Below are 13,285 nucleotides of genomic sequence, written 5' to 3'. Positions count from 1 at the left end.
TTATACAGTATCCTTTGTTCTATTCACAGCCTCCCCCAGCCCAGTCAATGGTCCAGGCACTAGAACTGCTTTATGCACTAGGAGGTAAGGATAGGTTTGTTTTGGGGATTTCTGGCAAAATTCACCTTCTCTGTCGGTCATTTTTTTAAATAAGAAGTAAGTAAAATTCTTCGAGATATGGAACATGTACCCAACATGGAATTCAAGCATATTTCTTTTTGTTTCACTAATTAGTTTCTAGCACCTGCTGCCTGTCTGATGAGGAGTCAGACTCGCTCTTAATCTGATGACCAACTATTGATTCTCCTGCCTGCATGGTGCCGTTGACAGAATGGAGTCTGCAAGGATACAAAGCCATTTTGTTTAATTATCTATTAGTTTCCTTATTTCCAGTCGCAACAGATCCACTGGGTTAAGACCTGTTTTTGGTGGGTGCTTCCTGCAAGCTACACATTATAGCCTGGCTAATATTCACAACTTAGGGGGGAAGTGGGCACTTGCACAATTCTGGAAGTCCTTGATGTGTATGGGATCACACGATATCTGGGAATAAAACCCATCCAGCAGGTAATTAAAGCAGTTGGCACTGATCACTCATCAAGCCGTCCATCAAATTCCATTGACTCTGTTGGTTAGCGTGGGCAGCACAGTAGCACAGTTGTTAGCACTGTTGCTTCACAGCGCAGGGTCCCAGGTTCGATTCCCAGCTTGGGTCACTGTCTGTGCGGAGTCTGCACGTTCCCCCCCCCCCGTGTCTGCGTGGGTTTCCTCCGGGTGCTTCGGTTTTCTCCCAGAGTCCAAAGATGTGCAAGTTAGGTGGATTGGCCGTGCTAAATTCCCCTTTGTGTCCAAAAAGGTTAATTGGGGTTACGGGGATAGGATGGAGGTTTGCGGCTTAAGTGGGGTGGTCTTTCCAAGGGCCGGTGCAGACTCGTGAGCCAATGGCCTCCTTCTGCGCTGTAAAATCTATATTCTATGTTAACACCTATGTCAGATGTGGATTGGGTCAGTGTTGGGGGCAGGGTCAATGATTCTTTGCGTACTTGTTGATGAACAGCCCTGTGGCCAAGAACGTCCAGTTGTTGGCTTCTAAGACCCTCCTCAGCAGTTAGTCTGAAGACAGCAGGGATAGTGAGCTAAACCAGTACCAGCATTTTAGTATTTCACAAGTGTACAAGCATGAATTAAAAATCAATGTTATCTTAAGAGATAGAGCAGGAAGGGAAGCACGGTGGCTCTGTGGTTAGTGCTGCTGCCTCACGGCGCTGAGGTCCCAGGTTCGATCCCGGCTCTGGGCCGCTGTCCGTGTGGAGTTTGCACATTCTCCCCGTGTTTGCATGGGTTTCGCCCCCACAACCCAAAAGCTGTGCAGAGCAGGTGAATTGGCCAAGCTAAATTGACCCTTAATTGGAAAAAATGAAATGGGTACTCTAAATTTAAAAAAAAGAGAGATAGAGCAGGATAAACTGCTTTGTTAATTTGTATTTTTGAGGCGGATAATAAAGTTTGTCTTTTTAAGTATAATGTTTGTTTACCTGCTTAATGTTAAGTAAACTGCTGCCTTATATTCTGAGTCTCGGTCAGATGAGTTTATTTTCCACATACTGAAGGAAAGGAGGCTGTGCCTGTTGGCATCAAATTTTTCCTGTGAATTGGAATGCAGTGGCATTCCAGCCCCTGGGTCTTTTTACATTTGCCTGAGTATTAGGCAGATAAAGCAATATGCTGCTCGATCAGGCGCCTCTTACATTGACCGTGAACCCAAGTAATCTAGCATAAAACTATAACACTATTCTCTTTAAGGGGGAAATGGAGGGGGATCTTTTTAGAGTTCAATTGACGCACATTGGCGTAACAACCGCTGACAGTGCTATGAACTCATTTAATTTATGAGCCTTAAAGTAAAACATTTCCATCCAGTCTGTGCTTATATTGAACCCAGACCGTAGAAGAGTATTGTTCAGGGGCAGCACGGTGGCGCAGTGGGTTAGCACTGCAGCCTCACGGCGCCGAGGTCCCAGGTTTGATCCCGGCTCTGGGTCACTGTCCGTGTGGAGTTTGCACATTCTCCCCGCGTTGCGTGGGTTTCGCCCCCACAACCCAGAGATGTGCAGGGTAGGTGGATTGGGCACACTAAATTGCCCCTTAATTGGAAAACAATGAATTGGGCACACTAAATTAAAACAAAAAGAAGAGTATTATTCAATCTCACCATGATGGTTAGTTGCCTGGAGAGAAAGCCCAAGATCCGAATCAGCCTTGAAACGGTAGCACAGTGGTTAGCACTGTTGCTTCACAGCTCCAGGGTCCCAGGTTCGATTCCCAGCTTGGAATCGTCTGTCTGTGCGGAGTCTGCACATTCTCCCCGTGTCTGCTTGGGTTTTCTCCGGGCTCTCCGGTTTCCTCCCATAAGTCCCGAAAGACATGCTGTTCGATGAATTAGGACATTCTGAATTCGCCCTCTGTACCCGAACAGGCGCCGGAATGTGGCGACTAGGGGATTTTCGCAGTAACTCCATTGCAGTGTTAATGTAAGCTTACTTGTGACAATAAAGATTGTTATTATTATTAAACCTCACTGGCATCTTTATTGCTTGCAAGCTTCCCATTTCGAGAGCTTATTGGAGGGAATGAGAGGCTACTTTTTCATTTTCCAAAGTTAATTCGCTTTTGGAAACAAATTAATAATTACACAGACAGAATGATAGTCACACAGCCTGAGATATATCACCCCACAGCTAGATCACGTCATTAATTGTAGAATTTGCTCTGTGTGCCATTTCCAGGTCTGAACGATCAGTGCTTCCTCACCGACCCTCTTGGCCTGCGCATGGCTGAATTCCCTCTGAATCCCATGTTTGCTAAAATGCTGCTGGAGTCAGGTAAGCCTCTGAATCAGGATAGTAATGTGTACCAGCAATAACAGGCATGCCTTCAGTTAAACCCGAAGTTCTGGAATTCCTGTCTTAAACCTGTCCACCTCTCGGGCTCTCTGCTCCTTTCAAGACGCTCTTTAGCTTTTGGTTAACTGTCCTGATATCTTCTCGGTGTCCAGTTTTGTGCAATAATAGTCCTATGAGGCGTTTGACTGGGTTAAGGGTGCTTTATAAATTAAAGTTGTTGCTATAGAAGGATTGTTTTACTGTCTCAAAGGAAATATCCACCTTGACTAATATCCTATTTGTCGGGGCGGCATGGTAACACAGTGGTTAGCACTGTTGCTTCACTGCGTCAGGGTCCCAGGTTCGATTCCTGCTGTCTGTGTGGAGTCTGTGTGGGCTCAAAATAACCCTCAGTCTTTTTCGCTCCAGCACAGTGGTTAGCACTATTGTTTCACAACGTCAGGGTCCCAGCTTCGATTCCTGCTGTCTGTGCGGAGTCTGCACGTTCTGCCTGTGTCCATGTGGGTTTCCTCCGGGTGCTCCGGTTTCCTCCCACAAGTCCCGAAAGACGCGCTTGTTAGGTGAATTGGCCATTCTGAATTCTCCCTCCGTGTACCCGAACAGGCGCCGGAATGTGGCGACAAGGGAATTTTCACAGCAACTTCATTGCGGTGTTAATGTAAGTCTACTTGTGACACTAATAAAGATTATTATCAATATTGTGTCACTTCCAAGAATGTTTCTGGACACTGTTTACATGGATTATTTAACAAGGGACTCCCATTGATAGAGTGTGGTGGAGCCAGAATCCATCGTGGCTTTCGAAAGGGAAATTATTTTTCAAAATTGCAGGGCTGCAGTAAAACGGTGGGGAGGAGGGCTGGCTAACTGCATTGTTCTTGCAGAGGGCTGGCATGGACAGGGCGGGCTGTGGACCAGCCTACCTGGAGAAAGAGGAGGGGGGGAGAAAAGCATTGTGCAAATTGTTTGTTTCACAGACGTGCACATTATGGGGGTAATTTTAATAATATCCCAGCTGGCAGGGAAGTGATGGGATTGGGCCGGCTGTCTCACAATCAATGGCAAGCAAAATGGAGCCATCCTGAACCAGATACATAGAACATTACAGCACAGTACAGGCCCTTCGGCCCACGATGTTGCACCATCCTGTGAAACCCTTCTAAAGTCCCTCTACACTATTCCCTTATTGTCCATATGCCTATCCAATGACCATTTGAGTGCGTTTAGTTTGGCGAGTCCACTACTGTTGCAGGCAGGGCATTCCACACCCTTACTATTCTCTGAGTAAAGAACCTACCTCTGACATCTGTCCTATATCTATCTCCCCTCAATTTAAAGCTATGTCCCCTCGTGCTGGACATCACCATCCGAGGAAAAATGCTCTCGATGTCCACCCTATCTAATCCTCTGATCATCTTGTATGCCTCAATTAAGTCCCCTCTTAACCTTCTTCTCTCTAATGAAAACAGCCTCAAGTCCTTCAGCCTTTCCTCATATGATCTTCCTTCCATATCAGGCAACATTCTTGTAAATCTCCTCTGTACCCTTTCCAATCCTTCCTATAATGTGGCGACCAGAACTGCACACAATACTCCAAATGCGGCCGCACCAGAGTTTTGTACAACTGCAACATGACCTCATGGCTCCGAAACTCAATTCCTCTACCAATAAAAGCTAACACACCGTACGCCTTCTTAACAACCCTCTCAACCTGGGTGGCAACTTTCAGGGATCTATGGACATGGACACCGAGATCTCTCTGCTCGTCCACACTACCAATAATCTTACTATTAGCCCAGTACTCTGCCTTCCTGTTATTCCTTCCAAAATGAATCACCTCACACTTTTCTGCATTAAACTCCATTTGCCACCTGTCAGCCCAGCTCTGCAGCTTATCTATGTCCCTCTGTAGCTTGTAACATCCTTCTGCACTGTCCACAACTCCACCGACTTTAGTGTCATCTGCAAATTTACTCACCCATCCTTCTACGCCCTCCACCAGGTCATTTATAAAAATGACAAACAGCAACGGCCCCAAAACAGATCCTTGTGGCACACCACTAGTAACTGGACACCAGTCAGAGCATTTCTCATCAACCACCACTCTGTCTTCTATCAGCTAGCCAATTTCTGATCCAAAATCTGCTAAATCACCCTGAATCCCATGCCTCTGTATTTTCTGCAATAGCCTACCGTGGGGAACCTTATCAAATGCTTTACTGAAATCCATATACACCACATCAACTGCTTTACCCTCATCCACCTGTTTGGTCACCTTCTCGAAGAACTCAGTGAGGTTTGTGAGGCACGACCTACCCTTCACAAAACCATGTTGACTATCTCTAATCAAATTATTCCTTTCCAGATGATTATACATCCTATCTCTTTTAAACCTTTCCAAGACTTTTCCCACAACAGAAGTAAGGCTCGCTGGTCTATAGTTACCGGGGTTATCTCTACTTACCTTCTTGTACAAGGGGACAACATTTGCTATCCTCCAGTCCTCTGGCACTATTCCTGTAGACAAAGATGACTTAAAGATCAAAGCCATAGGCTCAGCAATCTCCTCCTTAGCTTCCCAGAGAATCCTAGGATAAATCCCATCCGGCGCAGGGGACTTATCTATTTTCACACTTTCCAGAATCGCTAACACCTCCTCCTTATGAACCTCGAGCCCTTCTAGTCTAGTAGCCTGTATCTCAGTATTCTCCTCGACAACTTTGTCTTTTTCCTGTGTGAATACTGACGAAAAATACTCATTTAGCACCTCTCCTATCTCCTCGGACTCTACGCACAACTTCCCACTACTGTCCTTGACTGGCCCCACTCTTACCTTAGTCATTCTTTTATTCCTGACATACCTATAGAAAGCTTTAGGGTTATCCTTGATCCTACCTGCCAAAGACTTCTAATGTCCTCGCTTGGCTCTTCTTAGCTCTCTCTTTAGAGCCTTCCTAGCTAACTTGTAACTCTCAAGCGACCCAACTGAACTATCACGTCTCATCTTCACATAAGCCTCCTTCTTACTTAAATAAATGAACAGAATTTGATTCATCCTCTGTTGAATATCTTCTGTAAGGTTGTTGCTAACTCTCACTCACCTAAGGGCGACATCTCTACAGACTGCCAAAACTAATACTCAATTTGTAGCCTACCCACTTCTAGAGAAGTGAAAGCTGAGGGGGTGGCCAAATAAAAGGCTTACATACAAACATACAAAATAGAAGCAAAAGTCAGCCTTTTGGCCCCTGAGCCATTTAATAAGATTCGATCCGTTTGTGTCTCAAGTTCTGCATTCCCGGGTGGCATGCTGGCGCAGTGGTTAGCACAGCTGCCTTCGGTGCTGAGGACCCCGGGTTCGATCCCGGCCCCGGGTCACTGTCCGTGTGGAGTTTGCACATTCTCCCCGTGTTTGCGTGGGTTTCACCCCCACAACCCAAAGATGTGCAGGTTAGGTGGATTGGCCACGCTAAATTGCCCCTTAATCGGAAAAAATTAATTGGATACTCTGAATTGTTTTTTAAAAGTCAGGGAAAGGATATATAGATCTATAAGATCCTCAATTATCTAAACAAGGTGAACGTGGAACGGATGTTTCCTCTTGTGGGCGAGTCCAGAACTAGGTGGCACTGTTTTAAAATTAGGGGTCACCTTTTTAGGACAGAGATTAGGGGAAATGTTTTCTCTCAGAGGGCTGCGCGACTCCGAAACTCTCCGCCTTAGAAGGCAATGGCAGAGGGGCTCATCAAATATTTTTAAGGCAGAGATAGATGATTCTTGTGAGGCAAGGGAACCAAAGGTTATTAGGGGCAGATGGGAATGTAGAACTGTTTTCTAAGGTGCCGTGAGGCAATAGTGTTAACCACTGCGCCACCGTGCTGCCCTCCTTTCCCTGACTTTAGTAGACCAAAACGAGGTGCCATGAATATAAGATTGCCATATACCCAATGAAGAATTCAATAGCAACTTCTTTTTGTACAGCACCGTTAACATAAAATATCCCGAGGCTCTTCACGAGATACTTCGTTATCTGAAGAGCAATTAGAATGCGGACTTTGCTACCACATGGAATACTTGGTGTGACGAGCATAGATGTTATAAAGAAAACTTAGGAGAGCAGCACGGTGGCGCAGTGGGTTAGCACTGCGGCCTCACGCCGCTGAGGTCCCAGGTTCGATCCCGGCTCTGGGTCACTGTCCGTGTGGAGTTTGCACATTCTCCCCGTGTTTGCGTGGGTTTCGCCCCCACAACCCAAAAATGTGCGAGGTGGATTGGCCACGCTAAATTGCCTCTTAATTGGAAAAAATTAATTGGGTACTCTGAATTTAAAAAAAAGAAAAAGAAAAAAAGAAAGAAAACTTCGGTAAATCCATGAAGGAGAAAGGAACACAAGAATTTGCTTATCTGGTGAGATGTAATAAGGCGGGTGGAGGTGATTGGACCATAAAAGCCAGCACGAACCAGCTCAGCCTAATGTCCTGTTAATGTACTGTGAATTCAATGTAACAGTATGTGTCCATTGCAATGGTGTCCTACTGCAAGGACTGCTTATCCCCAGATCCATTTTCAAGTACAGATCAGAGAGCGAGTGAGTGTTTGAAAATGCACGGCTGATACTTTTTCAGGCCTGGTGAAGTCTCTTTAGCCGCAATGGTGTTACACAAAGCTGGTATTGCATGTGGATTTCAGGACCTGTGGCTTTGCCTGTGCCCTCCAAATCAATACACATTCCTTCAACCCATCAGCCACCGAGCTTTCAGTTAGATAGTGGCGGGGGAGGGGATGTTTGCAGGAGGTGGCATGTAAAAATCAAACACTTCCTAGCACAACCTGGCTTCCAGCAGCCCAGCTTTCAGAAAAAGAACACTTGACATCAGCTTGTTTCTTTAATTTTAACAATTCATCAATGTTGCATCAAGATTTATTATATGTGAGTGCAGTACAAGTTAGCAAGAACATAATGGCTGAAGTACATTGGCAAACTTGCATCAATGAATATGTCTCTGTGGAGTTTGCACGTTCTCCCCGTGTCTGCGTGGATTTCCTCCCGGGTGCTCCGGTTACCTCCCACAGTCCAAAGTTGTTCAGGTTAGGTGGATTGGCCATGCTCAATTGCCCCTTAGTGTCCAAAAGGTTAAGTAGGGTTATGGGAATGGGGGGGGGGGGGGGGGGGGGGGGGGGGGGATTAGCGGTAGTGGGCCTAGGTAGGGGTGTCCTTCCGGAGGGTCTGTGCCGAATGGTCTCCTTCTGCACTGTAGGGATTCTATGAATATAAACTGTATAGTGTCTGTATACCAGTGGTCATGGTGCTTGCTAGAGGAGTCTATTGAAACATTAAGAACAAGCTGATTTTGGCTGACACCTACCTCAATCAGAAAGTGGTACGCAAGTGTGGCGGAGAGAAATAAAAATGCGCAGGGAAAAGGTATTTTTTAAATAGACATGATCGCCTTCGTCACATTCACTTGTGACATTGTGACTAATACAGATGCACAATGCAGGTGATAATTACTAATCTTTTCCTTTTTCTTTTAATTTGAGGAAACTTTGGGTGCTCACAGGAGATTTTGAGTATAGCGGCCATGATGCAGATACAGAATGTGTTTGTGGTGCCCCCAAACCAGAAAGGTGCAGCGGTAGGTTCGGAAGTTTTATAAAAGTATCACAACTTGCCCCCCCCCCCCCCCCCGTATTTTCTACTGAATCTCTGAGTACAGATTGGCCTTTGCACTGTAAGAAAGCTGTAATGTATCCCAGGGGAACTAGGTTATATTTAGTGGAGTGGGCATTGGGGTTTAATGGACTGAGTTACAATGTAATTTAAGGGTTCCCATGGAACATAAAATGTGTATGTGCATAATAGTTATTTATCACAAGTCAAATTATTTAATGATAATGGGTAATTGAGTTACAAAGCCCTGACTCACTCCATGCATTATTTATCTGTACGTCACCAACTCCTGTGTTCCTTCGTTATAATGCACATAATGTGATTTTATGAAGTTGAAGTTTATTTTTATTCCCAACCACCACCTATCTCCCCCTTCCTCATCATCGCTGTTCTTTCGTGAAGGGGTTGACTTCTTGCTCAGGTGTAGTTTTACATGTACCAGTTATCCTGCAGCATCTTCTCTGTCACTCATGTGTGCACCTTGGCGGTGATTATCAGCGGGCTATTTGACAGGTGAGGGCGTCACAGCCAAACTCAATTCATTGGTCACCCAATGCCCATGCAGCATTCTGGGCAATTTCCACCTCACCCTCATAAGGGCACCGAGTAACAGACTTATTGCAGTCCCATCCTGCAATCAGTTAAATCATCAAATGGGATTGAACCCAGAATTTCCCTGCGTCTCCGGGGTTCAGCTATCCACTTGATAAACACATTGGAGAGGTGTCAGTGGATCCTTTAAATTATTTTGAAACTACTATGTAGCAGAAGAGGTTCAAATCATGTCGCAATGCACGAGGTCTGTGTGCTTTATATAAATATCATTTGAAGCTCACTGCCCCATATTTGCTATTTCATGTACATTCGGTAATTAGGTTTTCTTTCTCCTCGTTTTAAAAAAAAATCATTTTTTCCTTCGTCTGTGTGCTATGTTTCATGTTGAATGTTTTTCTGAGGTTGAGGCAAGTTGCTGTAAAAGCAGGCAGCTGAGGGATTACTGCATCACGTGGCACATCCTGTGGATTTGCACGGTTTCATTTTACAAGGTTGCAGTGGTCACTGCACACTATATAGCATCATAAATGTACTCCTCTGTACCTCGGGGACATAGAAGCATGACTGAGAGTTGAGGGAAAAGAGATTCATCTGGCCCATACAGTTCTCCCATAGAGCATCTTTTCATTTGCCCCATTCATTCCTAACCAGAAGATAGTTTAGCACTGTGCGATACATTGCCCCTCAGATAAATGCGTCTGGCCAAAACTGGAAGCAAATTATCATTTCCATTTTGCAGGGTGAAAAAACGGACTATGTTCTCTGTAATTGTGCTTGTCGCGAATTTCACTTTGTTTCAGTTTTAATTAAGGAAGCAGAGATCGTCTTTTGTTCCGAGGTCAAGGTGATTTACTCATTTTAAATTGCTAATGGGCTCATCACTGTAAATAGCAGAGGCTTGTTGTAATCTGAACAAGGTGATTGTTTATTGTACCAAGAACACAATACTGCGGATGCTGGAGATCTGAAATAAAACATTTGTTTATTGCGACTGTCTGGAAGGTGGTGAATTCAGTGCATTCCAGCGAACAAAAAGGGGATGTTCCTAGTAGGAAGCTGTGATTTTCTTTTGAGCTCCATATTTGCCCAAGTGTATATATCACTATAATTAGTGCCCATAACATTTTTCAGCATAATTTTCAACAAGTAACGGAGACATTTTTCCAAATCTGAAAACATTCAAAGGATAATTAATCTGTCGTCGACCTTTATCAGAATGCATCTTTATATATGCATATTATGCAAAAATATTTTTGTCAGACTTTTGAGTTACATATATGCATTATACTAAATGACGCATTTATTCCATGCTGTAAAATCTCCTCAGAATTTAAAGCTGCCATTCTAAATTGAGGCTGGTATTGTAGCAAAAGCGCCCCCCCCCCCCCCCCCCCCCCATTAAATTCAGTATACAAATTACTGCAAGTAAGGGAATCATTAATGCGGCGAGTGTGGGTTACAGCAGGTGAAACACAGAGACAGGAGCCATTCAGCCCCGAGAGCCTGTTCAATGATTCAGTTAGATCGTGGCTCATGTGTATCTGAACTACATTATCCGGCTGCTGGCAAAGCCTCTGAGTCAGAACGGTACGGGAAACATTGTGAAATTGCTCAAATAGAAAATGTCTATATAAAACCTGAAATTGTGACAGCTGCTTTAGTCAGCTGCTGGAACCTGTGTACAATTGGTTATAAGTAAAAGACAGCATGAGAGCATTTCTCTTTTGAGAGGGGGGGGGGGGGGGGGGGGAGAGGTGGGGTATCAGAGGCTTTTGCTTAGTTTTTTTCCATCTGGGGCATGCTATCTGTTCCTGTGGTTTAATTTTGCTTCAGTGCTTTTCTGCGTATCTTACTGTATTTTTCTTAATTCCCCTTCAAGGCCCGAGAGCACAGGAAGTTTGCAGTGGCTGAGGGAGACCATCTGACAATGCTGAATGTCTATGAGGCCTTCATCAAGGTTTGTCACCAGCCTTTTTGTGTCCAGGTTACACCAGTCATAGAATTTGTGCCATGTCATGTATAAACCAATGTGAGATGGCTATAAGCCTACACTGCAAGAAAACTGAAATAGCACCATTTGCCCTGGAGTCTTCATATCCTGAAAAAACTTTCACTAACTTTATGACTCCTGGGAGCCACAGCAACGCCTGATGTTGGAATAAACTTTGCAGGCCAGAAAATCCTCGGTTTCATTCCAGATCTGCACTGAGTTAACTGATCTCATCTCAGCAAAGGGTAAAAAGACAAGCAGTGCCCTAACTTCTGTTTATTGTCCAGCAAAACCCTTACTGAACTGTGCACATGTGTGGATGTGCTGTGAGGAAAGGATCAGGCCAAGAGGTTATTTTCTTCAGAGTTCAATAGCTTACCTACAGTTTTACTATCTAGGGTTCACACATGAAGATTGGCCACTTGGCTGTGAGTGTCTGTGTTCTGTAATCCAGCAGTGAAGCCAACACCTTCAGGAGAAGAGAAGAAAAAAAAGAGGGTGCAAAAATTCGTTCTTTTTTTTAATAAATCAATTTTTTCCAATTAAGGGGCAATTTAGCGTGTTCAATCCACCTACCTTGCATATCTTTGGGTTGTGGGGGCAAAACCCACACGAACACAGGGAGAATGTGCAAACTGTCAACTGTCCACACGGACAATGACCCAGAGCTGGGATCGAACCGGGACCTCGGCGCCGTGCGACTGCAGTGCTAACCACTGCGCCACCGTGCTGCCCTGAAAATTCCTTCTTTAAACAAATGTTGAGTAGCTTGCATCAAGAGAGTCCAAGTCTGCCTCTTTGCAGATTGCTGCACGTGGCTTTGTTGCTCAACTTTTTTAATTCATCGACTGAAAAGATTTTCTTTTTTATTTAAAAGAAAATAAATTTAGTGTACCCAATTCATTTTTTCCAATTAAGGGGCAATTTAGCGTGGCCAATCCACCTACCCTGAACATCTTTGGGTTGAGGAGGTGAAACCCACGCAAACATGGGGAGAATGTGCAAACTCCACACGGACAGTGACCCAGAGCCAGGATCGAACCTGGGACCTCGTTGCCGTGGGGCAGCAGGGCTAACCTCTGCGCCACCGTGCTGCGCTCTCTTTTTACAATTTTAAGTACCCAATTCTTTGTTTTTCCAATTAAGGGGCAATTTAGTGTGACCAATCCACCTACCCTGCACATCTTTTTGGGTTATGATGGTGAGACCCACGCGGACACGGGAAGAATGGGCAAACTCCACACGGACAGTGACCCGGGGCTGGGATTGAATCAGGGTCATCGATCATCGCATTTACAGTGCAGCAGGAGGCCATTCGGCCCATTGAGTGTGCACTGGCCCTTGGAAAGACCACCCCACTTAAGCCCACACCTCGACCCTATCCCTGTAACCCCACCTAACCTTTGTGGACACTCAGGGCAATTTCTCATGGTCAATCCACCTAAACCTGCACATCTATGGGTTGTGGGAGGAAACTGGAGCACCCGGAGGAAACCCACGCAGACACGGGGAGAACCTGCAGACTCCGCACAGACAGTGACCCAAGCCGGGAATTGAACCAGGGACTCTGGAATTGTTAAACAACTGTGCTAACCACTGTGCTACCATGCAGCAGTGCTAACCACTGCGCCACCGTGCCGCCTCGACTGAAAAGATTTGAATTTCAGTGACTGGACAGCCAGATCCCAATAAGCAGAGCTCAAGGTGGCTGCATTCTGGTCTCTTTTCATCATTCCACCATTGGCAGCCGTGCTACCTACCTGCTCTGAGATTTCCTCCGAAAAATATCTACCTCTCTCCTCTCCTTGAAGACGCTCTTTGCAACCTACCTCTTCGACTAAGCTTTTGGTCACATGTCCTAATATCTCCTCTGTGGCGCTGTGTCAAATTTTGTTTGAATGTTTTCCTGTGAAGCACCTTGGAATGTCTTTGTGTTAACAGCATTATAGAAATGTAATCTATTGTTATATTTGAGTGACTAATGATGTGAGTGAGCAGTATAATAACCACTGTCTGACATAGCGTCATAATGGCGCAGAAGAATGATACATGGCCCATCGAGTCAATGCCATGCCTCTGTAGAACAATCCAATCAGTCCCATTGCCCTGCTCTATCCTGGTAGCATTTATTTCCCTCAAGTGCTCATCCAGTTTCCTTTTGAAACC

The 13,285-nt window shown here is 45.1% G+C and overlaps 1 protein-coding gene across 1 annotated transcript in view; it reads left to right on the top strand.

Moving 5' to 3' along the window:
- The window catches only part of dhx35 (DEAH-box helicase 35), a 91,958-nt gene that overhangs the window by 64,644 nt on the left and 14,029 nt on the right, over positions 1-13,285 (top strand). Inside the window, exons 14-17 of the mRNA XM_038803593.1 lie at positions 30-84; positions 2,787-2,882; positions 8,445-8,539; positions 11,009-11,086. Coding sequence (XP_038659521.1) covers positions 30-84; positions 2,787-2,882; positions 8,445-8,539; positions 11,009-11,086 — 324 coding nt within the window. The remainder of the gene's footprint in view (positions 1-29; positions 85-2,786; positions 2,883-8,444; positions 8,540-11,008; positions 11,087-13,285) is intronic.

The sequence above is a fragment of the Scyliorhinus canicula genome, chromosome 7, assembly GCF_902713615.1.
Source record: "Scyliorhinus canicula chromosome 7, sScyCan1.1, whole genome shotgun sequence".
NCBI lineage: Eukaryota > Metazoa > Chordata > Chondrichthyes > Carcharhiniformes > Scyliorhinidae > Scyliorhinus > Scyliorhinus canicula.
The sequence above is the reverse complement of the archived record's forward strand: the minus strand, read 5'-3'. Positions and strand labels throughout refer to the sequence as shown.